Source organism: Clytia hemisphaerica, unplaced genomic scaffold, assembly GCF_902728285.1.
Source record: "Clytia hemisphaerica strain Z4C2 unplaced genomic scaffold, Clytia hemisphaerica genome assembly, whole genome shotgun sequence".
Taxonomy (NCBI): Eukaryota; Metazoa; Cnidaria; class Hydrozoa; order Leptothecata; family Clytiidae; genus Clytia; species Clytia hemisphaerica.
In genome coordinates this window covers 1,817,534-1,842,986 of record NW_027103359.1, presented here as the reverse complement: position 1 = coordinate 1,842,986, position 25,453 = coordinate 1,817,534, and the positions used below count along the sequence as shown (strand labels likewise).

Genomic DNA, 25,453 nt, shown 5'->3' with positions numbered 1-25,453 from the left:
AAACCCGGAAAAGAGGCCTACCCGCGGAACTTTGAAGTCCGGAATATCGTCGAACAGGGATAAGATAATTTACAGACCTTGATTTTGTATATCTTTTTAAGTTTTTTCTTAATGAAGAGGCTAAGTATATCGATTCCTTATTTACTTTAGATCATAATGAAATGATACATAAACATATTTCAATCAAGGAATCGTTTTGAGAAATGTGTTGAAAGTAAACATAAGCCATATTCAAATTTAGCAAGTACGGTCAGTAAATTCTACAATTATTTGTTATTGCAAAGATGGCGGACGTTTCACTCTGGGGAAATATAATTATCAAATGTGAATTCGGTAAGAATAATTTCACTTCTAGATCATGTTTTGAGTATATATACCTCGATGCAATAGTTATGGTTAAGGTGAATGATTTGGATCATATATAGTGGTAAAAATGTTTCCAATCAGGTAAATTATGGTATAATGTATAATCTCTTCCACATAAGAGAAAGAGAGGAGAAATTGTTTTTCTCTCTTCTTATATGTGTAGCATTGCCAGTCAAGAACAAGTGTCCTTCGGTCAATCCCTCCTAACTAGGAGAGTTGTATCCTAATTTGGAGATTTAGGTATCCTAGATAGGAGAGCAGACACCTTGACCTGAATTTTTGAGGTTATATACTGCTTCGATATATATCCGCGTTTGGAAAACTATATACGCAAACCTTTTCTTCTACAAGATTTGCACCACCGACCAAAATTTCAAGTAATTTCTCTGGCGGGTTCCTCAAAAATTAACATCCTTAATAAACTGTTGTCCAGAGCCTAAAACTTTGCGAACATGAACTACCGTAGAGTCGTTTAATCTCGACATACGTCTTGCAATCTCGACATAGCTGTAGGCTGGTCTTCGAAATAAAAAATCAAACATAAACAAATACATACCAAAGTTATCAATCAATCACTAAAATGTACTCTCTCTCTATCACGTCACAGATTGTTAATATAATATGAGAAATGTGAAGTGTTATTACTTATACTTATATTTGAAAAGAAAACTTTAACGATGTAGTAATCGCTAAAAACTAATTAGCATGCTTTCAACGAAGATGTCTAAATCACAACAACACAGAACACAACATTTTGCACGCGAGGAATTTTTTAGTAGACATTTTTACCGTGAACCGAAAATAATAAAAAGAACCCGGTTTCCTTTTGAATTTAATGTGACCGCCATACTGGCCATCACGGCGTGCGGCCTGTTAGCGCCTAGAGCGTGTTTTTTATATAAGGAAGGGGAAACCAGGCTAAGCGCGCGAATTATTTTTATCACGTGACTTGAAGCGTAATAAAGTTGTAAAATTTTAATGATGGACACGAGAAAGTTACGAGGAAGTTTGCATGCGTTTCGTGTGTTGTGTAAAACTGCTTATAATTTGGCTTTCTTTTTAATTGAAAGGATTGCAATGTTTACTGAACTTCTAGTTTGATGGATGAACTTGTTCGATAAGAATGATACCAAGAATTTCATTCAAGGTTTGTTTTGATTATTTTACAGATCCGGTGTCGAGATTGCAAGACGTATGTCGAGATTAAACGACTCTACGGTACACTACAGTTTAAAGATTTGTTTTTCTTTCTTACGGAACAGCCCGGCTACGCCAGTCTGGAAAGAAGAGAATATTTACGCCAGAGATTTCTTGATGAAGCCTTTGTGTAAGCCTATGAAATCCAAAGTCTGCGCCGGAGATATCCGGCGTACATGCCTTACTTTCCAGATTGGCGGCTACGGTCCGATTTTTTCAGGACGAAAAAAGTATTCGGGTATGCTAGTTAGCACAATTGTTTGAGTGGTGTTATGGGCTATAGTTTTGCATTCGGGAGGTCGTCAGTAGTCCGACACTTTCTAGTCCGACAGTATAAATGTCCGACGTTGGGTTTGACGAATGCGTCAGTATTCCGACAACAATTTTGTTCGACAACGAGTAAAAAAAAAAACATATAGAAAACGTAATATGAATCGCGGAAGAGGAGGCACATTTTTTTCTAAAAATCCAAAGTTCCGATTTTGAGGTTAGGCCCCTAAACCCGACTTTTCTTAAATTCTGGTAAGCTTGTTAGGATTAGGCTTTCAAGAGTCAAGAAATTGGATTTATAGTCAACTCAGGTAATCATTACGCACTTTTCAGAGAAAGGTTGATTTCGTGGCTAATTCTTGCGATTAAGGGCTAGTTGAGCTCTTTTTAGATAGCTAAAGCATTTTCCAACCTTTTTCATTCATATAACCTATCTTCGATAAGCAAAAATTCATTAAACAACATTTTTCAACTGCGTAATAATTAGGTGCAAAATCTGCAATTATTCCGCATTTTTCCCTATCAATTCCGCGCATGCTAATTCTTGCGATTAAAGGCTAGTTGCCCGCTAGTTGAGCTCTTTTTAGATAGCTAAAGCATTTTCCAACCTTTTTCATTCATATAAGCTATCTCGGCTATCTTCGATATGCCAAAATTCATTATTAAGCAACATTTTTCAACTGCGTAATGATTAGGTGCCTAATCTGCAATTATTCCGCATTTTTCCCTCTATCGATTCTGTGGATCGGAAAACTGTTAAGAAAACCAATTGGCTATTAAACTGGGTTGAAAAGATATTACTTGAAACAATGTATTGGCGACTTTAAAGCTTGAATGGTAACTTGAAAAGGTGCGTAATGATTGGGCTACCCTGGTAAATTTTACGCACCTAATTGATCCGCGGCTCTTGTTATTTATCACGGAATATTCAAGAAAAAACATTTGGTGGGATAAAACGTACTTGAATAGGCTGCTTCTTAGCAACAACCATTTGCGCGCTACCTTGTACCCAGATCTCCTCAGTTCAAAAGTTACTTTGATCCTTCTAAAATATAAAAATGGTATCGCTACAGCGCATTTTCTTTGAAGCAAATTTTGGCGAGCGGGAAGTCAAAACAGAAACAAATTATTGGTACAAAAGGTAGGGAAATGTTTTGGCTTTCATAATAATTTTACTTCAAGGTTAGAAACCAAGTATATCATGAAATATTGGTGATTCAAAAAGTGCGTAAGAATTAGGAGTGCGTAACGATTACCCGAGTTGACTATAGCTGTTTTTACGACTCTTCTTTAGTGATTTGCAACCCTGATTGTTCCTTTATTTCTAATTATGTCAAAATTCCGCCAAAATCAACTTTTATTAATATTATCTCAGTGAAAAACCCTTATTCAACATTTGACACTCAAAAATCTTTCGTTTTCGGACAAAAGTGACGTCGGAAAAAAAGACTTCCAAATTTTAAATTTATTTTATAGATTCGGACTATTTTACTGTCGGACTAGAAAGTGTCGGACTAGTGACATGCACCCTTGCATTCCGCCAGCCTAACTCGATGAAATTCAGTACACAATCTCATATGCTTATTATTTACATTATGGAAGTGGTAAGATGGCGCGGATGTCTCTGGTTGGTGAAAAATACAGTTTTTTGGTTTTTAGTATCCTATAGGATGTTGACTGCTATTTTGGATACTTTTTTGTATCCAATTTAAGATACTCTCCCAAGTAGGAGAGATTGCCAAAGATATATCTTTAATTTGCACGTGTTCTTGTTCTTGACTGATTGCAGCTAGCTATTCATTTTTGTATAATAAAGGGTATTATAGTATTGATAAAGGGGATTTTTCATTCGATTGTCTTATCCCAATTTTCCAATACACCTTATCGGAAATTCCACCTCCTCTCGTTGTTGCTACGCAACACTTTTTGGGAGGTAAACAAAGCTCGATATTGTGGTTTTCAGGCTAAAAGCCTTACAAAACACCCAAAATATTGATGCCAAAAGAGCCTCCTAATCAACAGAAGAACCACCGACAGTGAGGCTGGAACTTCGATTTTTGAGGATTACGATTTTACCAGTTTTTTAGCGATTTTTGCCTCGCTAGCCCAAATCTCGCAACCTCTTTACCTTAAGGAAGATCGAAATTAGAGTTTTTCAGCGTTCCGAAAAAAACGCATAGCAGAAATTTTTTCATCTTTAAAATACAGGATCGATTCTCAACAACAAAATACATCTTTTGGTCTTTGGGTTTGTTTCTGACATTTTTTCTTCAAAGAATATCGATCACTTTCCTTTTCCCCTTGAGCGCGCGAGAAAAAAATGACTAGCTCGTTTTCGTGCGGGCGAATAAAGATGACGCGGCAATCTTGCACTGAGGGTGCTACTTAGTTTCCGCCCTATTTTGCGCTCACGATAGAATGGTCCAAACACGGGGGTAGTCCAAATGATAAACTATGTCGTTCTGTAAGTGTTTATTTTCTGAGAGATACAAATAGTATATTTGAATATTATCAACTTATTAATTAAAGTATTTTTGAGCGCAAATTTAAATATACGGTTAAATAAAAAAGGAATGATAACAGTTCTGTTTATTCCTCAAACCCCCGGGAAAAGTTTTTTTGCTGACTTAGCTATTTTACAAATCTCTGAAAAGAACTCCCATAGGAATTCCGATACCTAACCCGATTGGTTAATTTCGGAACGGCTTCAAGAAAGTCATAATGGCAGATAATTTTAAAAGTTTCTGAGGGAATGTGTGTAATTTATCAATGTTGATGGCTTGTTGATTCTTTAAAGAAAAAAGATAACAGGTATAGCTTTTTCTAATCCTGGAATATCGAGGTTCCAGCTACACTGACCAGAGGAATGTAAAGAGATGGAAAAACAGCTTTTCTGATTACTCAAAGTTCAACGATCATTTCTATTGAAAATTCCATTGTAAAAACGTTGATTAGGTCATTAAATGAAAGTCCAGAAAAGACGGCTCGCCATACAAATCAGACGGTTTCTACATGATTTGACGATAAAAATGAAAATTAGTTTTTCCTTTTTTGCCGATTACTAGTTCAATTTTTAAGAATAAGGAGCAATATTTTTACCAATGTATAGCAAAAGAAATTCTTAACGCAATGATATTAAATTGGTTCTTGTAAAACTGTCAGAAGTCGAGTAAAATCAAGCAAGATGAAGTTATAATTTTCTCGAGCTCTAGCTTTCCATATTATGGTGCGGTCATGATGCGGTTATATCAGTAGAATCGCTAGGAAATACTGACCAAGAAGATATAGGTACCTTTTCGTATAGGAGAGGTGTACCCAAAATATAAGCCCTAAAAGTTTGCGCATAATCAGGCTTGAAACAAAAGAATTTTGTCACAACACGCTAATTGTGCAGATTTTTTAATAGCGACAACAAAAGAAATCTATTTACTCGACATAAACTCCCTTAAGGGCAAGAGACCTGGTATATGACGAGCCGTTTTTCCATTGTTTTCAAGAAGCTGTTTTTCCATCTCTTTACATTCCTCTGCACTGACCGAAGTTGTTGTTTTTCTCTTTCTAATAGCTTCTGCTAGCATCTTGAAAGCTTTGTTTTGTTTGTGTTTTTCAAATTCAGTGTATTTTTAGGAACATAAACAAGCCAGATATAAGCAAAAATGTTTACCTCCCAATTTCAACGGATCCATTTTAGCGCGATTGTTTTTATGGAATTTCCAATGCGAATAAGGTGTATTAAAGCACAGATTTTAAACTATGTATGTACCGTCAACTGCTCTAACTTGGGACGATTAGTCAAAACATGGGACTGGTTGATATCTGGCCTGTATTTTCACTTTTCTTTGAAAATCAACGATGATACTGTAAACTCCACACATTTCCTCATCAGAAACTTTTAGAATTATCTGTCATTATGACTTTCTTGAAGCCGTTTCGAAATTAACCAATCGGGTTGTATCTTGAAAAATATAAATGTATATTGAAAAAAATTTGATTGATGCTTTGATTGTATACGATTATGAAAATCGCGGTACAGTGCAGCAGGAACTTCAACATTTGAGTATAAAAGATTTTATCAGCTTTTTAGCAATTTTTGTCTCGCTAACCCACATCCCGCAACCTCTTTAGCTTTTTAAAGCTTCCTTAATTAAAAGGAAGATCGAAATTATAGTTTTTTAGGGTTCTGAAAATAACGCATTGCCAAAATTTTTTCATCTTCATAAAGATAAATTTTCAACTACAAATACATCTTTTGGTCAATGGGTTTTTTTCTGACGTTCTTCTTTCGAAGAATATTGATCACATTTGTTTTCTCCTTTAGTGATTTTAGCTCGTGTTCTTGCGCGGGCAAATATAGATGAGGCAGTAATCATGGCTTTAATATTATTTACTTATTCATTTTAGGCATATTATGTGATAGCATAAATTTAAGTATATGGCAGCCATATCAACTTTTCAGACAAAGGACTTTCGTCGATTTTATACTTAACCACAAATCATTCATGTCTATAGCTTTTTTGGGTTTTCTTTGGAATCGATCCTCTTCCTCTTATCTCTGCCATTATGCGTTTAAAATAATTCCATTCTAATTTGCCGGAACCCAATTTCAACGTCATTGTAACACGCCCGGAAAAGTACTATATATTATATACCAAGTTAAAATTCTGAAAATGATTGTTCGTGTTTGTAATAAGGAACTACGTAGATATAATACTACCCATATTAATTCAGTCCCGAATCTAGCCACTTCTTAAGCGCATTCAGGATCTTCCCGAATGCAACCTTTTCGTTGAAACGAACATTTTTGTGTATGAATGATGATTTTAGGTTGTTGGCCAAACAAAGGAAAAATGTGTCGGTTTCTTATGCATCTTATGTTTCAGGAGCTCTTAGCAAAAGACAAGTTGGAGGGCCCATCCCAGAGGATCGTGTTCTTGAGGAGATTGATTCACTTGACATCGCCATCCGACTATCTGGAGACAAGAAACTTAGTCTTTCCAATACTGTTGAATCTAGGCTGGTTCTGAAGAAATGTACCAAGCATGAGCTCCTTCTCTCAGAGGTTCTCTTTCCTTTGTATGCAAGGTTGTCATCATATTGACCTTTCTACTTCTTTAGCTAAGCTCCATCACCACTCTCTTCATAAATCAGTTCGAGAATATCATATTATGTGGTCTACTTTTCTCTGCTCCTAGTTGGAAAATCTCTTATGCTGAGCCTTGCTGTGTCTTCCGATCCCTAGCTTTGTCTACTGATGCGTTCTTCTTTGGTTTTGGTTCCTTTTTTCAGGGATATTGGTTCTCTGCTCCCTGGCCTCCCCACCTGCAAACGGTACTTGAGACAGTTGACCGCACCTTCAACGCCAAACACCTACAGATTCGACAGCTACTTTCACTGAAGCTTCTTTGTGTTTTTTATGCTGTTTATTTAGCTAAGCACTAGCTATCGCTCAAGACTATCAAAGTGTATCAAGACTATCAAAGTGTATATATTCAAAGTCCTTTGTCAAAATAATATGCTCGCTCAATTTTCTTGCTTACAGTATCAGACTTTGACTTCTTATTTCATACTCTTTGTGGAATTCAGCCATCTCAAGGTAACTCATCTCGGCCACCCAGGTCCCCTATCACAATTCACACCTTCATTAATATCCTGGATCTCAACCGCTTGGGATTTTCACCCTATACCGACAAAGCCATGTTTCAAGCTGCCTCTCTCCTTGCATTCATCGAGTCACTTACAGTAGGATATATTAAAAATCTCTAGACAGTTATTTAATAATGAATTTCCACTATAAAATTCTAGCATTTCTGTCCGGTATCCAGGATTTAGATGTTTCTTGATGGATGCTTGACATCTAATGTCAAATTTTGATAATGATATTAAACTTAATCATGCAAATTTTGTAAATCAGGTTTGTTTTGATTTAACTATTTTAATGAACAGGCAGGTCCTTCATTTGAAGGCTTTGAATGTTAGCCTCACTGATGCAAGTTACCCGGTCTCACGGTACACCTTTCCTGTTGTTCCCAAAACAGATGCGCATACATTATTTTGTTCCTCTCTACTGTTTGGTCTCTGGAGGTAAACAAACCTGTTTCGTCTGTGTTTCGAACAAGATCCTCTCAAATTTTAGTATGTTCTTTCTATTAATGATATTATACCACCCTGAAGTTTTTTTTGCCAAAAGACATCACTATCAGAAGTCAGTATAGCCCTAACTGTTCATATAAAATTTATGGGAAACACATTATTTTGACTTATTGTACCCAATGTTGCACGCAAGCACTTAGGCTAAAGTCCAGCAAAAGTAGGACAAATATCTGTTTTTTGAAGTTTGTAAAAAAACGCTACAGAAGATCTTTCAAATTCAGTAAATACTGTAGAGCAGTAAGAAATACAGCTTTTCAATTTTTCTTTTTTTCGCAAAAATTCCAGAAATGAATGTAATGATAATTGAATACTATCCTCCATTGGATATGCGCACCACTAAGGTAAAGCTAAAATTACTTTGCATACTTTTTTCTTGAGAAAATGATTTATAATTATAGATTAAAATTTTTCACCCATGTGAGAGCTCGCGGGCGTTCAGTGAGCATTCTCAGCTCAATCCTCTTATTCTTAAGCTGTGGCAAAACATTTGGATGGAAGTTGTTGGAATGTTTACAAGGTTCTTGACATAAAATCCTTTGTTTGATCGTCAATGATGACAATGCTGTTATTAGCTTTGTTAGATCTGACAAATTGATGTTTGTGAATGCGCTTTATTGTTTTGATTCCCATTGAAGAATCATATTCTAGTTTTCATGTTATTAGATGCTGTTTTAGGGCTTTAGAGCTAGCCTGGAAGTTATGTAGATAAGCTGAAAACCCACATTCCCTAACAGGCCATTTTTCATGCCCTTTTTTAGCGTCCAATCATCAGGCGCTGCGCCTCCTGAAATCACTAAAATTTTGTTAAAAACAGCCTTTTTACTGTAGCAGAAAAACTCATAAAAAGACCCCTTTTTAGCCATTAACGGACACTGTCCTGCCTTTCTAAAATATGGCCTGCCTAACCCCTCCTCTCAGGCAAAAACGCATTCGTTTATCTCCCAAACAATTACACATAAGGGGTTTTACATTTTCTAGGCATTCTATGCTTCAAATTTTGTGTTTACTACTCTTGAAACTGTTATTCTTGTAACTACCAATTTTAAGATTTTTTTTTATCTAATGAACCAAATTTGATAAACTACCCATCAAAGTTTATTTTTCAAATAAGAATGGGTTTGAGACTTTGAGAAAGTTCACTTGAAAGAGAGACACTTCTTTGTGGCACACCGGTTAGAACTTTCTTTTGTACCATAAGTGAGAAGTAACTTTCAACATTTTTGTAGACCACAAAGTTTTCTGGTCCTCAATTTATAATACTCAAGTTTTTAATTATGTGAGGTCTAAAAATCACTCTTTCTGTCTTCTTCTGTATTTTCACACGTGCAAAATAATGATCAAAACATATACAAAAAATTTCTATGATGCTTTAGCTGTTGTCAATGACAGCTTCGTTATACATAATAAATAGGAAGTAGTTTTGTACAAGGAACATTGCTTTTTTTCGTGACTCAAAACATAGTTTGGCTGCAACTTTTGTGTCTTTGTTATCTTTGTTGCATCACAATAGACAATATTGGCTTTCCGAATTCTCCCCGAATGATTACCCATGATGCATTGCCCAAAAAAATTCACGGACAATATTGACTTACTGAATTTTTTTGCGCAATGCATCATGGGTAATCATTCGGGGAGAATTTCGTTAAGCCGATATCGTCTATTAAATGCTTTTTTATTTTTTTTATTATTTTTAGTTTATATGTATCATTGAAAGACATCAGATATAGTCGACCTGTGACAGTACTAAGCAGTGTACCTTCATACAATGTTTATGGGAAATGCATTTTTTGACACACAAGCACCTTGATCCTGTAAGGCAGGACAAAAATCTGTTTTTTGAAGTTTACACAAAATGGCAACATCAATTACTTTTCAAATTTAGTATTTGAAGCAAACAGTCAGAAATAATAATATAACTTTTCTGTGTTTCCAATTTTTTTCAAATGTTCCAGTCCTCTAATTGCACATGTTATTTCAAAGTTATCAAATTTTTTAAATGGTAGCACTAAGAAGTGTCGGATTATTTCAATGTTGTTTGGTTGTCAAATGATGACATTGCCATTATTAATTTTCATAGTTTTGTCAATTATTGGCAACTGCTATGTCACAAAAAATGGACGGGTTGCAAGCAATCTCAAACAATTTGAATTGAAATTATACTGTCCCAATATCTTGAAATCATTAACCGGACCTATCCAGATTATATACCTGAAGTTCCTGGTGACATTTTAGGATTGGTTTGAGCTGCTAGGAGCGCAATGGTCATATTTATTCAAAACAAATAACAAGGGTTTGTTCGCAAACTTTGTAACAAAAGCATAATGTCTTTTGATCAATTTAGGTTTTTGTATAAAAATATGCTTAAGGTCCTACAAGGGGTGGAAAAATTCCATTTAGAATGTTCTGACACCACTCAAGAATTTCTGTTATATAGCAATGGCCATGTGATCTAAGACGTCAGTGCCATAAACCAGGGGTCCAGGGTTTGAAATCCTTGTCTACAATGTTTTTTTCCGCTCATTGATATGTGAGCCTTATCTTAGAACGGGTACTGTCTAAAAGTCCTAACTGGGCCGTCCACCATTATGCACCTGTCCACCAGATCTATATAGCTGTATATCTATATCCAGATCTGTATATGTTTTTGTTCATTCAGTGCAAAATCTTTTATAATAATGTCATGTAGAAGCTAAAGTTGAAATTTCTTTCAAAATGTCAACTCGCTGGCCCTTTTTTTAAGTTCAGTTTAAATAATCATTTTCACTGCACAGTGTCTTATATATATATTGCTCTTTTCTTTTCTCCTTTTTCTTTTTTTTTTCTTTTTTCTTCTTTTTATATTATAACAAAAAATTTTCTCTTTGTAAGATTTAGGCAAAGAACCTGTCAAAAGCCATAAATAATAAATTGTAAACTTTACACTCTTTTTGCAAGGGAAAAGATAAAATATCTTGAATTTATGACACTTTATTTCAGAAATTTCCTTTCAGATGCCATTTTGTACTTTCAAGAGTAAATAATAATAGATGAATTCATTAATTGTCAATTTTTTTCAGTTAATAAAAAATTTTAATTCCATAATACATTCAATTTTCATCTATAGAAATAGACCATTTAGCAATCTTATTCTCTAAAAACAGTTTATATGAAAAGAAATAACCAGGAAGATTTTTCAGCTAAATTTCAAAGTAATCTCCCATTCAAATTATGAGAAGATTTAAATCAGGAACTCTTCCGTCTTTGGAAAGTAATTCTCAGAATAAAAGAAGATTAGTTTTTATTAGAATTTTATTAAGGTTAATAGCTATGAACTGTATACTCAAGTTTTTGGTTTATTTTTAAAGCTAATTTTAAAGCAGATCTAGGATTAAAAACATTAAAATCTTTCCTCAGGAAGTACCCAATTTTGAGTCCCCAATTTTTGGAAAGTGTTTTTTCAAGTTTTGTGATGTACTTTATTAATCTTTTATTAAGAGTTTTTCTTTTTTTCCATTCATGGATAGGCCCTCTTTTTCAGCTATGCTTTTACTCTCTCTTGTTTTGCTTAAAATCCAATTGCTTTTTAAAACTCTCTGATGTGGGATCAATAATTTCATGTTTTGATAATATTTTTTTGATCAAGCTTTCTGCATCACAATTCAGTAAAACAAAGAGAGAAATTGATTTAAGTTGTTTTTGTTATCTTTGGTAGACTTTGGGGTTTTTCAATTATTTTTATTTTGCTTTTTGTTCATTTACGTACAATAATTAACTGTAATATGTGCTTTTAACTTGATTGACAGTTCTTTTGCCAAACACTAAGATTTTAAAATTTATCTATATCTTCACAAACCTGTTCTCAAACTGTTGGGTGGGTCATTCTTAACAGTGTGCTTCCAATAGTTTTCAAAATGTTACAAATCTATTTGTTTAGAATAAAAAGAATAAAATAAAAAGACATCATTGTTGCTTTAATAAATTATTTATCAAATTTTAATGGCTGCATAATAAGTATATATTAGATGCATGTACCAGTACAAAATGAAGGTTAGTAAGGTATCAATTTCTTTTCGTTTTGCTCGGTCAAGGTCCATAGACTCTTCAGAAAAGCATGGGGAAAATTTGTATTGTCAATCAAACACAGAGCAGTTTGTTTTGGTACCAATTTTACCCAAAAAGATATAGCTAAAGGCTAGAGGTCAATATGTGGGATTTGAAGCCACAATGTGATGAGTGTATGTGGACCATATAAATAGTTTTTTGGTATGGTAAGGGCTATGACATACTTTCAACTAATTTCGTTAGTATACAAGAAAGCTTAAATTATTTACTAGTACTCCAAACCATATTGAAAACTATATTTTTGTATTCCTCCTATAAAGACAAGTGCATGCTGAAAATCTGAGCTCAAAAGATTTTTCTATCAATTTTATGACACGGTTAAATCCCTTATAAAAATTAAAACATGCAGCCCGGCCTCGTTTCCATGTAATTCTATTGTTTATTAAGAAATTTCAAATCAAAATAACTCAAGAACCGGAAGTATTTTTTTCATATTTCTTTTTTTTATTTGTTTAGTTTTGCGGTACATACAATTTTATGAAACTAAAAAGAAACATCCAAACATTAAAACAAAAAAATGACAATTCGGGAAGAAGGGTGTATACTTACTATCTAATGTTTTAATACCTACTACCTTGACAATGTTCTCTTTAGCGTTTAAAATGTAAAACTCTTTGTCACTATTCATGTCACAACATACAACAATTGGCAAGTATTTCGCAAGGGACCAGTTGTGTAACAGTCCACTATACATAACTTGAAATAGATATGTATTTTTTCTATTTTGATCTTGGTAATCCTTTTCACTTTTCAAGAAAAACTATTATTTGTGACCATACTGTTATCATGCATAATTCATACAATTTTTTGTATTCCTTTACTTTCAAGGATGTGATACTGTCCTCTAATTCTCTTTGCTAATTTTTGTACTTTCTTCATTTCATTGTTAGTTCTTAGTCAAGTTACAACCTTACGATTCAATACTGAGGCAAAAGTTTTGTTGAGATATATATGTGAAGAAATTCATAGAATTTCGGTCCAACTATCTTCTTTCAGGAGATTTGGGTGGCAGAGCAGTATATGCATTTCGTCCTTATTAGGGCTCGTCAGCACTGCATACTGCATACTATATATACTGTACCGTAGTCGACTTTACAAGATGTTACTTTGTAATTTTCTGTAAAGGGGCTAATGCTTTGATTGATACCTGCTTTTGTTTGGGAAGGCACAGAAAACCATTATTACCTTTTGGTAATAATTTTTTGTTGTTGTCGCTTAGCAACTTTAGAAGTCAGTGTTTGCTGATTTTTGTGGGTGTTTTCATCCAAAAAAATAGGTAACGCTTAGTTTATCAATGAATTTATAGATTTATGCTGCTAATTTTTTAGTTCTTATATCCAGCTGATTGTTTTGTCAAGCTAAACAATTTATTATTCAATAATTCACGCTTATTTTAATAAGAACACGCTAAATTTTTGCTGAAACCTAAGAACAAATTCTTAATTTCGAGAAAAATCGTAGACTCAGATTTTAGAAATGACTTTGAAAATACTCTTTTAACCCCCTCCCCTCCACCTTTTAACTCAACGAGAATAGAGTAAGTATAAAAAGCTAATCAGATAGTTTGAGCTATTTTTGCTTGCAGAAACCTTATACGGTCCTCAATGAAAAAGTATTTCTTAAAAATCCAGATATCACATTTTTAATGGGGTAGTTCACGGTTCTTACATTGAAATTCTATTGTTTTGCTGTCAAAAACTCATAACTGAAATACCTTGATTTGAAATAGCTAGGCAAAAGGATTTTCAGGTTTTCCTTGGGACTATAGGAGGAATCTGCATGCCAAATATCTCAAACCATCCGGGGGGGGGGGGGTTAGAATTTTACTGAATTTAAAAGAAGGGGAGTGGGCTTGTGAAAATATCAAATTATATATTTTATATGGATTACTCGGGCAAAAAGAGGGGGTGATGTTTTAGGGGGCGATGTTTTAGGGGGCTTGGAAGATTTGGAAATTTGAAAAAGTTTTTTTCCCTCTTATTTTTAAATTTCTCCAAAAATAATTTTCCGTTCATTTTTTTCTGTTGAAAAGTAATTTCTGTCCTCAGATTCATGTTATATATTCTTCATTTTGATAACCTTTAGAATATACTACGAGAGTGTAAGAGCAAGGTCAAAGTTTTAATTTTTAAGAGGGGGGTTGAACTAAAAGAGGGGGTTGCCATTTTTAAGGGGGCCTTTATACCCTTATGCACACTATGTAAATTATAGTATAAGCTGGTATAAGTAAGTGTGTATTCAGGTTATGTCTAAAAGCCTGTAAATATAATACCAGTCGAACCCTAGAATTACCTTGAATTTCAAATAGATCGCATTTTTACCTTGGGTTTTTAATTTCTAAGACCAGGTGTCTTTAAAGGACCTCATTATTACGTCCAAGTTTCTTCCATACAATAAATAAGTTCTTGTAATTATTATCTTTTCTTTCGACAGATTTCTATCAAGGCCGCTAGAAATGACATGTTATGGATAGCAACAGTCGACCACAGTACGCAGCTTATCCTTCATCGACACTACTACTGACCAAAGATAATTTCAATAACGCAAATACTGCCGCAACTGCCGTCGGAGCGAATCCCGTCGCTTCAACACAAAAAGTATACACAGTATCTAATTATAACAATTCTACATCAGCCGCTCAACCATTGCATCAGCAAAGATCGCCCCCTATACCGCCTCAAAATTACAACATCCAATACCAGCCACAAACGGCTACCTACCATCAATCCCATCAACCCTATATCCAACACCAACAACAGCCACAGATTCGTGGAGGACATTTAGTAGATAACAGAAAAGCGAGCTCATTACCTCCTATAAGAGAAGAATATATTGACCGTTATCCTCAAAGTCAATCACCTCAACAGTACTTGCATCAGCAACAACAACAGCAAAAACCAATTGTGCAACAGACTTTCCATTACCAACAGCGACATTCACCACAATCGCCACAACCTTACCAAAACAACTTTGACCACCAAAGAATACAATCACCAAGACATCACGCAACATCTCCAGGACCTGTCCTTGCAAATCATCCTCAGCAACCAATACAACAAGTCGTAATGAACTCTCGAGGATACACAACCGTACCACAAAACATACCAGAACCTTCAATTGTACAACCTGGTGCAAACAACATGGCTCAACAACAACAACTTCAGCAACAGTCACCACACCTCAATCCATCATCCTCCCCCTATTCAACTTCTCCAGCTCAATCCAGAGGATCATACCCGAACTCTCCAGCGACAGGAAATCTTCAATACATCCAACAAACTAAAAATGATGCAAATTTAGTTCAACAAGCAAACGACGTTCTAGCTTTATTGGATGAAAAGGTACCGGGAGGTGACCCTTCACAGCCTATCTATCAACAGCAGCTCTCGCAAGGAGGTCAGCTCCCACCCGGTTACCCCACACAAGGGGATTACTCTCAGAGTCCACCTAATCTTTTATACTATCCATACCATAAAGACTTTTTAAATTCTTCAACTGAGAATTCAAACACGACGTATTCAGTAAAATTAGCAAGCGGTGTAGTTCACCAATATCCAACACCAGACTATAACGCTGGATCACCACAGCAACAGGCCCAACAACCGCAGGTTCAAATACCACTTCCGGACTATCCAACATCAAACGGTTATATAGAAACGAGTAAACAAAATAACGCTAATCTTCAACAAAACCCGGCGTACAATCCACCACAAACACAACAACCGGTCGTCAATAATAACCAAATTTATCAACAACAACAACAACAACCTCAAAACACACAGACTGTTGCCGGTCAACAGTTGCCGCGATACGATGAGGTACAACAACAAGGAATGGATCGATATCTTAACCCAACGTCTCCAAACCAATACAACCAGCCACAACAACAGCAAACACCTCAAGGAAACAAGCAACCATCCTTACCGACATCACCTCAAACTCACGGAGCCATTTACAACACTGGTAACATCCCTGTATCAGACTACAACAGTTATCGCACCAATAATTTAGACTCGCCTCAAGGTAGTCCGATGCCTGCCCCGAACAACCAAGTGTCACCAAATGCTTTTAAACCACCCACCGGGACACCGCCTTTGCAACGTAAAACGCAGCCTGCAAGGCAAATTTCAAATGAACTTTATGCTAATATTGGATCACCATCTAACCAGCTTTTGTTAGGTGACATGTCTCTCAACAGTCCACGACCGCGATCAGAAACTGTAGATATGGAGGCTCCTAATCTTCCATCTAGAAGCTCGAACACAGCTAGTGACCAGCAGCCTTCCATACCTACCACAACAGTCTACTACGAGATGCCTCCTCCGTCGATGCCACCTCCTTCCATCCCGCCACCAACAATCCGCTCCTCTACATCTACCAGCCAAGCAACCATCCAGGCCAATGCATCACCTCAAATGTCAGCTGAGAGGCGCTTGAGATCAGGGACAGTAGAGATGGTTGACGCTGGAACACGCCCAGGGAGCACACCCCAGATGAGTACGGCAGCATCACAGAGGTACTTGCCTACTGCCCAACTGTCAATGCCACAACGGAGTCGCGCGGGTACAGTCGAGATGGCTGATGGTACAACACCTGCAGGTTTGAGTTTACCAGAGAGAAGGATTAGATCAGGTACAGTTGAAATGACTGAAGTTGGTGGTGGACAACAGCCTCAATTATTGATAGAACAAGGTGCTAATCAACCTTCCCAAACAAATTATCAAACCTACCATGTACCTAACTCACAACAGCTTCAGCAAATAGACACGACTAAGCAAGTGAATAACGGTCAGAAAGGTAGCATCCAACAACAGCAACAAGCTACAGTCAAAGCCTCGCCACCTCCATACTCAACTCAATCCACAGCCACATTACAAAGCCAAGTTTCGTCTCCTCAATCGCCAGTGTACGCTACAGTCAGTACCCCAAATGTTTCAACACAGCAGGCGGCTCCCTCCACATCTATACCTCCCCAGTCGCACGCTACCTCCAACAAGCAACTACCTCCAAATCAACAGTATGTCACCCCGAATAAGGCCACCTACCCTCAGCAACAGCAACAGCAGCAGCAACACACAACCCCGCTTCAGCATCAACCTTTACCGTACAACCAGCAACAAGGGCCACCGGCAAGTCATACAACAAGCAACCAACAACAACAGCAACAACAGCCTCATACTAATGGTACTACAGTAACGGATGACAGAGGATACACACAGCAGATAAGCCAAGATGGAAGAGGTATGCCACATGTTTTCTTTTCTTAAATATAATTGAATGTTCTGCAACTGCTCGTCAACTAAAATCGAGGACCCTAAACTCTCCTTGATACTTGGAAATAAGAGACAGGTTCAGACTGGTTTAGAAGATGAGAAAATAAAGACGGGTATTGTGATGGGAACTCAGATAAGCAAATAATCAAAATTGTTCTACCCAAAATGCTTTTCTGTACAATGATTACTTAATAATAATATTAGTGCTTTGATCTGAGGATCACGAGTTAGGTCGTATCTTTTTTTATCCTTTCACATTGGCTAATTTATCCACTTTAGGCACACCAGTTATGTATTATAAACAAGACGGGCGCTCAAGTTTACCGCCCTCTAATACCGCCCAACCGCAACAATCTCCTAATCTCTCATCATCCGGAATGCCCAGTCCTGCATCTCAACTCAGTGTTGAAAACTTGAAATTAAGTCCTCAATTACAGAAAAATGGTACGACGACTGTACAACAACAACAGCAGCAACAACAACCAAAGAAGGATTATGACCCTAATCAGCAGCAGCAACAGCCTAATCTATACGCGACCGATCAGGAACAAAAGATTATGCAACAACAATATTTACAACGCGTTCGTCAAGCACAGCTTCAAGAACAGTTGAGACAGCTGCAATCCGAATACGAAAACAGTCTACAAGTCGAACATGACATAGCGTTTGAATTCCTACGCGAGCAAGAGCTGAAAGATGATACGTACAGACAACCGGGCAACACGTCTGCAACATCAAACACACCAGCCCAACAGAACACACAAAAGATCCCTCAACAACCAAACAACAATTACAACCAACAACACCCATCATCAACACCTCCATTACAACATTCAAACTATCGTCAACAACCTCAAAACGCCCATCAGCAATACATTCCACCCAACGCCCAACAGCAGCAACAATCACCAAGGAATTATCCGCCGCCCCACCCATCGCAATACCAACAAAACATACCGCCCCAGATGGTTGGTAACCATCCGTCACATCATCAACAGCATAGAATGCAGCAGCAGCAACAATACAAAGGGGAGGTACCTGTCTTCCCTGTAACCGGAATCCCCATCAACCAACCTATGTACCCCTCCCAACGTATGCCCTACCAACAGCAGATGATGAATCAGAAAGGTTCCCAACCCATTGTAATCATGCCTGGAGGAGGTGGTATCTCGAATCCTGGCCAGTTTCTACCCACCTCAGGAGGACCACATCTTACGGGACATCACCCAGTTTCGCAAAGAAGTAAACCACCTCAAAGTTCAGGAGGGTCCTCTTCAGGAATTAAACAACAAACACCGTTCCAAAAACTACGAAAAATTGCGGAAGAGATTTCATCATTTGTTGATGACGTCGTCAAGTTTACAGGAAAGAAAGGTAAATTAAGGCCGGTCTCCACTTTCGCGCGACATGAGCGAAAACTTTTTGACGTTTTTGTAAGGTCAATGGTCGGTTGAAAAATGAAGCAACTCCATTAGTCAAAATCGACGTAACGGATGAAAAAAGTAGAACTTCCTTCAACTTTTTTTTTGTTCGCGTGGAACTTTTTTATGACATAATCTTTTCTTCAGGCAAAAAAGGTTGAGAAAAAAAATGTCGCCCATTTCGCGCGAAAGTGGAGACCGGCCTTTAACTATCACTTATTCAAACTAGTTTCTGGTCCCTAAATTGCTTGCTTTGAATAACAAACGCCTTTTTTTGACATTTAAAATGGACATTTTAGATTTTTGGACATAAATTTTGTGCCAATGAAATAAACCAAAAAGTAAGTTTCCTCTTCACGGTTCCGAAACAATTTTTGAAAGATCTCTTTTTTACTGCCTACAATATGGAATCAAAAAGAGAAACTTCCGATATATTAAATTTTATGTACTGAAATACCCGAGAAAGACTAGCATTAAAGGTTTTGTTTTGATTGAAAGGTCTGATGATGCTGATGTAGTAAAAACAAGTGCGACAAGATTAGAAAAGGTTTTGAAAAATGAAATTACACTGAATAAAATAACATTCCTCAAACACATCTCGAAACAACTTTTGATCTTTCACTTGTTTGCAGAATATCGCTGCATAAAAAAGTAGGTTTAATTTATATGACGCAGCATGAAGACATTGCCTAAAATAAGCTCCTTTTATTCCCGTAGAAAACCTTTAACAGCTAGCTTCATAACAGGAAATTCGGAAATTATACCGGGTGCACCAAAAAAAAGTATACAACTTTGTCGAGATATTATGAGCTTCATGATTTAAATTTTTTGTTCATTCTTTTTTTATTGTATAGAGGATGCTCTAACTTGAATTTTGAGTTATCATACATTAAGTTTGAAAAAGTAGTTCAAAAGTCATTTCCAAAAAACTGACTTTTTTTCCATGACGAAATTTCAAAAAATCATTAAAAACAGCAATCACGCTATAAATAAGACAAAATGACAAAAACACAATTTCATTGTTTCTTTTATTTCTTTTTCTCTTGTCTTATATTTTGCCAACGGTTTGTCCATCTTATTTGCACGTCATGAAAATGTCCAACCCCAGTAAACTCAATGCAGACCCAAGTTCTTTGAGCAACTAGTCGAGGAATGGTGATCTATTTTTTTCAAATTTTTTTTTCACATAGCACACACATAACATCAAAACCTCTCTTGGAGATTTCCAAAAAAATCTTTCAGCCTTTCCAAAAATATTATCCTACGTGGGAATAGCTTATTTTACCATATTCTTAAATTCCCAACGAGCTTTGATGAACACAATTGCATTTTTTTGGTATTTTAATGTGTAAAGAAGGTATAAGTGTCTAGAGAAAAGTTTGCTCGCTGTTTTTAATGATTTTTTGAAATTTCGACATGGAAAAAAAGTCAGTTTTTTGGAAATAACTTTCGAACTACTTTTTCAAATTTTATTGTATGATAGCTCAAAATCTAAGTTAGAGCATCCTCTATGCATTAAAAAAGAATGAACAACAAATTTAAATCCTGAAGCTCACAATATCTCGACAAAGTTGTATACTTTTTTTTGGTGCACCCGGTATTCCGGACTTTTTACGGTGTTTTCGTATCTCGTCATAATTTGGTAATATACCTTCTCTTTTTCAACAGGTGATCACGAATACAAATACCTCGAAGAAATGCTGTCGCAGCAAGTTTTACTCTTGGACAAAGTTGCAGCCAGCGGAAGCGACGAGTTGCGAAACGCAAGGAAAGCTCTGGTCAAGGAGGTACAAGAACTGTTGGAAATTCTGGAACGCAGAGCGACCTCAAAGAATTAAAGATTTTAAATGGGTAATAAAAAGGTAATTACAATATTCATTTTACTTTTGAAAGTCAATACCATTGAATGACGGAAGAGCATGAAATGTCTAGCAAAAAAGGATACCTTAAGTGGATGAATTTTTTGGGACTTATTTTTCGCGTATCGGCCCTTTTTTCAACACTATAATTTCGGTCTTTTCCTAGGGGTTTTAGTAAACTATATCGTTTTTGGCAAAAATCTTAGTTTCAAAATTTTCGTGAGCATTAAATTTCGAGGATTTTTTAAAAACTTGCGAAAATCGCGAAATGTAAATTTATCAACTGAAGGTACTACGATAAGTCCCTTAATCCAACGCATAAGGAGAAAATGGCCGTTTACAGCTAATTCTGTTCGTTAAAGTTCGTTTAACATTAAATTGATAAATACTTTTTTTATTATTCTAGATAAGTCGAGAGTCGGAAGTCTATGTCTTCTTTTTCCATCCATCCAAATAGTTGTCCTTTTCTAAAGCATTTATCTGAGTGTTGGGTTAGTGAGGAATGGGGCCGTCCATTCATTTCATCCAACCATCCCTCGGTTGAAGAAAATTTCGAATTCAAATTGTTTGGTTCGGACCTTTATTTCATACATAAAACTCGATTTTTATTAAGAAACTTTTTCTTTTCCTTGATGCGTATAAGAAGCGTAATACTCAAGTAAAAAAGGGCTATGAAAATTTTTTCTCTACGTACATACATTTGCCCCTCCCCCCGTACGCAAGCATACTCTTTTGAGAAGACCCCCCCCCCCCCTCCCCCTTAGTGCGTACCTACTATGTGGATGGCCCTAATGTATTACCAGAAAAATTGGTCGATATGAAACATACTATTCTTCTTTTTCGTTCAGGAAATATTTACCGTGACTTCCACGAAAGGTCTTCTTTCAACACAGCTTTTCAAACGGTGTGGTTCTTTTCGTACACATGAGTTTGTAAATGCTGACAATGCTTTTTTGGAGTGCTTTCGAAAATGATCCGTTGCGGTATATATCCAAGACTATTCTGAATGATATGATGGTATGAGGTACGTAATCTTAACGTCATGGACGTAATTTGGACGTCATTTCGATGTATTATACCGACCGGCTTATAATCTTTATCATCCACTTGCTAGGTCGGAATAAGGGAATGAACTTGATATGCTAATTCACACTCAGCTCACAGACAGAAACTCAAGAAATTATAATTTAACTGTTGTTTTGTTTTCTTTGTTTCATTTTAATAACAAACTTTTAAATACGTATTGCTTAGAAAACTATTTTGGTGCATGGTGATAGATTTTGGAATAACATTTCAAGTGTATACACCACTGACCTTTATATATCCCTGGACCAAGCAATATCTGCCATCATTGATTGAAGTTTTTTTGATTTGGTACCCGAGAAGAAGCCATTGCAATGTTAAAAATCAACGTCTAACGCCGCTACATCATCAAAAGAATTTGAGGAAAAGTAGACCTAGCGCTGTCGATGCATTTACACCACCATCGAGTAGTGCCGCCATTAGGGTACCACTTTTCAAAATACTCCGATCAAAGATTTTGCTTGGCTGGGATTGAGAAGCTTTGTCCAGGGTATATAAAGGTCAGTGTATACACAAACTTCTTTTGAAAAAAATTATCAGATTTTGGGCTGTAATATTATTAGAAACTGTCTGAAACCGACAATCTTCATGCTGGGCCTTAAGTGGTTTTTCTAAAAACAGTACCCTTAAAATGAAGAGCTAAAAACATCTGAATTGTCTTTTGACAGCCAAGTTTTTATATTTTGGGTACCATTTTTTTTTCAAAAAGAGGTTTATCTTATCATTTGTCTTCTGTGTTATACTAGCTGGCACACAACGTTGTTTCAACGTTTATCTAACGTTCACAACGTCCATTTAAGTTAGATTAACGTTGAAACAACGTTGTGTGCCAGATATGTTCTACTACGTAGTGAACTTGTAAATACGATACAATTATGTTAGACAAGGTGCCTTTTTAGGGTATTTACAAAGTGGATTTTTTATGCACAAACAAAGTTATACTCAAAGGTGACACTACAGCAACGGCTGAAATCACGAAGAAATTTTTCGATGATACTTAATTTTGATGATACTTTCCATTGGACACAATGTGAAGTTTCTGAAAATTATGCTGAAACAATTTCAGGCGAAAAATGATGATAGAATGATGTCTTTTTTAGTATTTTCGAAGGGACAGTTATAAATGCCGCTTGGTAGTTTCCATCCACTATCATTGGGGTAGTGATTTTTTTGCAACCTTCGTTATTTTATTTTATTCGTATTTTTTGTTAGTGAAAAGGAAAGGATTTTTTATTTTACCCTCGATGGTAGTGGATGAAATATATCACCATGCATAGTCAGCATATAACACCCTCTTCTCACAGACCCAGCAGAATCTTTTCAGCTAGTGGGGATAAAATTGAAACTCAATGGAGATTGATATTCCCATATTGTTTATGACTGGGGATTTCAATTCTTTTGTTTTCCACTCAGAAAATTCATTGGATATGAAATAAGCATCATATTCTGCTAAGGATTTGTTTATTTGATTATTTTCAGTGGGGACAAAAATTGGAGGATAATTTTCCACCGGGGACGATATTTTGGACAATTTTTCCAGTTGGTCTTTGAGAAGGGGGTGTCATATAGCAGTACACCATTAGGCATCGAAGTCGATCTATACATATATAAAACTGCTTACGGATCTTGTAGAAACCCTGCAGAACAATGCAAGATATTTATTTGAACCATCAACAATATAGTCAATTCGTTTTAAAATTATTCTTCAAACTTTTAACGTCGAAGCAAGCGCTCCAAATTGATGGACTATACAGTATTACTCTCGGGTACCTAATAGCCGGGGGGAGCGCTAATTAATTTTTCGAAAATTTTCCACCCAGGACATTCTTATTCCAACCCTCTTATTAAATTTTGAGATTTTTTCCAACCCCCCCCCCCCCCCCCCGCTTATTCCAAACTCCCCGGCTATTAGGTACCAGAGAGTATGTAATTTTAGAAAGAAAACATTCCATTGTCAAATATAGAACAATTAATAGATCTTATCGGGGTTTTTTGATTTTTCTAAAAAAGCGATGCATTGTGGGATTGTTTCGGGGGTATTACATTAGAAATCTCTTAGGAATTCCTCGAGAGAATTCTATTGTAATACCCCCGAAACAATCCCACAATTCATCGCTGTTTTAGAAAAATCAAAAACTTCGATAAGGTCTATTGACGTTACCCGCGCTATTTTGTTTTGATGATTAGATTTTAACCACTGCAATGTTTTTTTGCAAGCTCAGCATTATTTTCTTAGCGATTCAGACCTCACTTTTAGGGTTTCAATCTAGCTTTAAGTGAATTAATACGTTATTTTTTTGCTGTTTACTTACCACTTATATTTATTTGATAAAACTGTGAAATTTTTTTATACATTTTACTTTTTAAAAGAATGGTGAATGAATGTCAAAAATTTTTATTTTAATGGGACAAAATTTGATTTTGGAGGAATCGAATAATTCGCTAATCCTGAATTAATTTAATCCTAAGAACTCTGTTTTGTGTTCTTCGATAAATTAGATTTGACAACCATCTGTTTGAAAATGTTATATTCGCGTTCTGAAGAATTTTATCTCATTAAAATATTTTATTTTTGTTTGTAAACTTTTAGAATTAATCTTAATTATTATAATATTGTTGTTTTTTTGAGTTAGTGTTTGTTTATTTTTTGAATGCTTATTTTTTTGATTCCATTTTTGTGTCTATTTTATTGTGATTTTCTTTGTTTTTGGAAAATGCCTTTTCTAGGACAAAACCTGCGAAAACTTGTGTTTCTCTTTTATTGGGCTCTTCCAGAAAAAAATCGAATATGGGGGGTGGAGGATAGAATATTTTTTGGAAATTTACCCCTGGACATTGTGAATTTTGACCACCGGACAGCGGATCTCACCCCCGGACAAGCATTAGTTGACCCCCGGACATTCAAAATCATCCCTAATCAGAGCAAGTTTGCCGCTAAAACAAGACAAATTTTGCAGATTTTTAAATACCACGGACAAAAAATATCCAAAATATCCTCCACCCCTATGTACAAAAACTTTCTGGAAGAGCCCATTATTCAAAAAATCTCATCAACCTGAGGCCTTAGGGGTGGTTATTGACCCGCGATCCTGAAAGGTACAGTTTCAGGCTCCCCAAAATGCACTGTAAGGGTGTAAAAAAAATGAGATAAATTAAGTGTTTTGGACCACATTTTGGAAAATTTGACCAAATTTGCCCTTATAATTGACAAAACTTTTCACAAAAATGTCTCGTAAGCGTTGATTTTCGCCCAAATTTATTAGAATTTAGCTACATGTTCACTGCATTGTAACCTCAAATGTTTCTACTGTTGCGAGAAGGAGTCTGCTAAATTGCGTGGGTTGCGTGGGTGCGTGGGTCAATATTTTTGCGTGGGTTAATATTTTTGCGTGGGTCATTTTTTTGCGTGGGTGCGTGGGTCAAAATATTTTTTGCGTGGGTCAAATTTTTTGCGTGGGTCAAATTTTTTGCGTGGGTCATTTTTTTTGCGTGGGTCATTATTTTTTTGCGTGGGTCAATTTTTTTTGCGTGGGTCAAATTTTTTGCGTGGGTCAAAATTTTTGCGTGGTTCATTATTTTTTGCGTGGGTCATATTTTGTGCGTGGGTCATATTTTTTGCGTGGGTCATTATTTTTTGCATAGGTCAAAGTTTTTGAGTGGGTCACTATTTTTTTGGTGATTTTTTAGCTAAATCGATTTTTTTACCAAATTAAAACTTTCGAGTTAGCTAAGA

General features: G+C 36.0%; 1 protein-coding gene across 3 annotated transcripts; it reads left to right on the top strand.

Moving 5' to 3' along the window:
* Nucleotides 1–98: 98 nt before the first annotated feature.
* On the top strand, nucleotides 99–22,195 carry LOC136822652 (uncharacterized). Of its 3 annotated transcripts, none has more exons than XM_067078926.1 (5): nucleotides 99–333; nucleotides 14,518–17,325; nucleotides 17,637–18,731; nucleotides 20,447–20,640; nucleotides 21,486–22,195. In XM_067078926.1, exons 2-4 carry the CDS (start codon nucleotides 14,550–14,552, stop codon nucleotides 20,614–20,616), a joined length of 4,041 nt encoding a protein of 1,346 aa, XP_066935027.1. In that variant the 5' UTR covers nucleotides 99–333; nucleotides 14,518–14,549; the 3' UTR covers nucleotides 20,617–20,640; nucleotides 21,486–22,195. The 3 variants fall into 3 exon arrangements, with proteins under 3 accessions (XP_066935027.1, XP_066935038.1, XP_066935048.1); XM_067078937.1 differs by lacking the exon at nucleotides 99–333 and adding an exon at nucleotides 344–447; XM_067078947.1 differs by lacking the exon at nucleotides 99–333 and adding an exon at nucleotides 11,905–12,009.
* The last annotated feature ends 3,258 nt before the right edge of the window (nucleotides 22,196–25,453 follow it).

Bases quoted from the DNA above. Each gene is read 5' to 3' on its own strand.
- LOC136822652 (XM_067078926.1), top strand. From the start codon at position 14,550: ATGGATAGCAACAGTCGACCACAGTACGCAGCTTATCCTTCATCGACA. The intron at 17,326-17,636 runs GTATGCCACATG...TATCCACTTTAG, and splicing joins GATAAGCCAAGATGGAAGAG to GCACACCAGTTATGTATTAT. The intron at 18,732-20,446 runs GTAAATTAAGGC...CTTTTTCAACAG, and splicing joins CAAGTTTACAGGAAAGAAAG to GTGATCACGAATACAAATAC.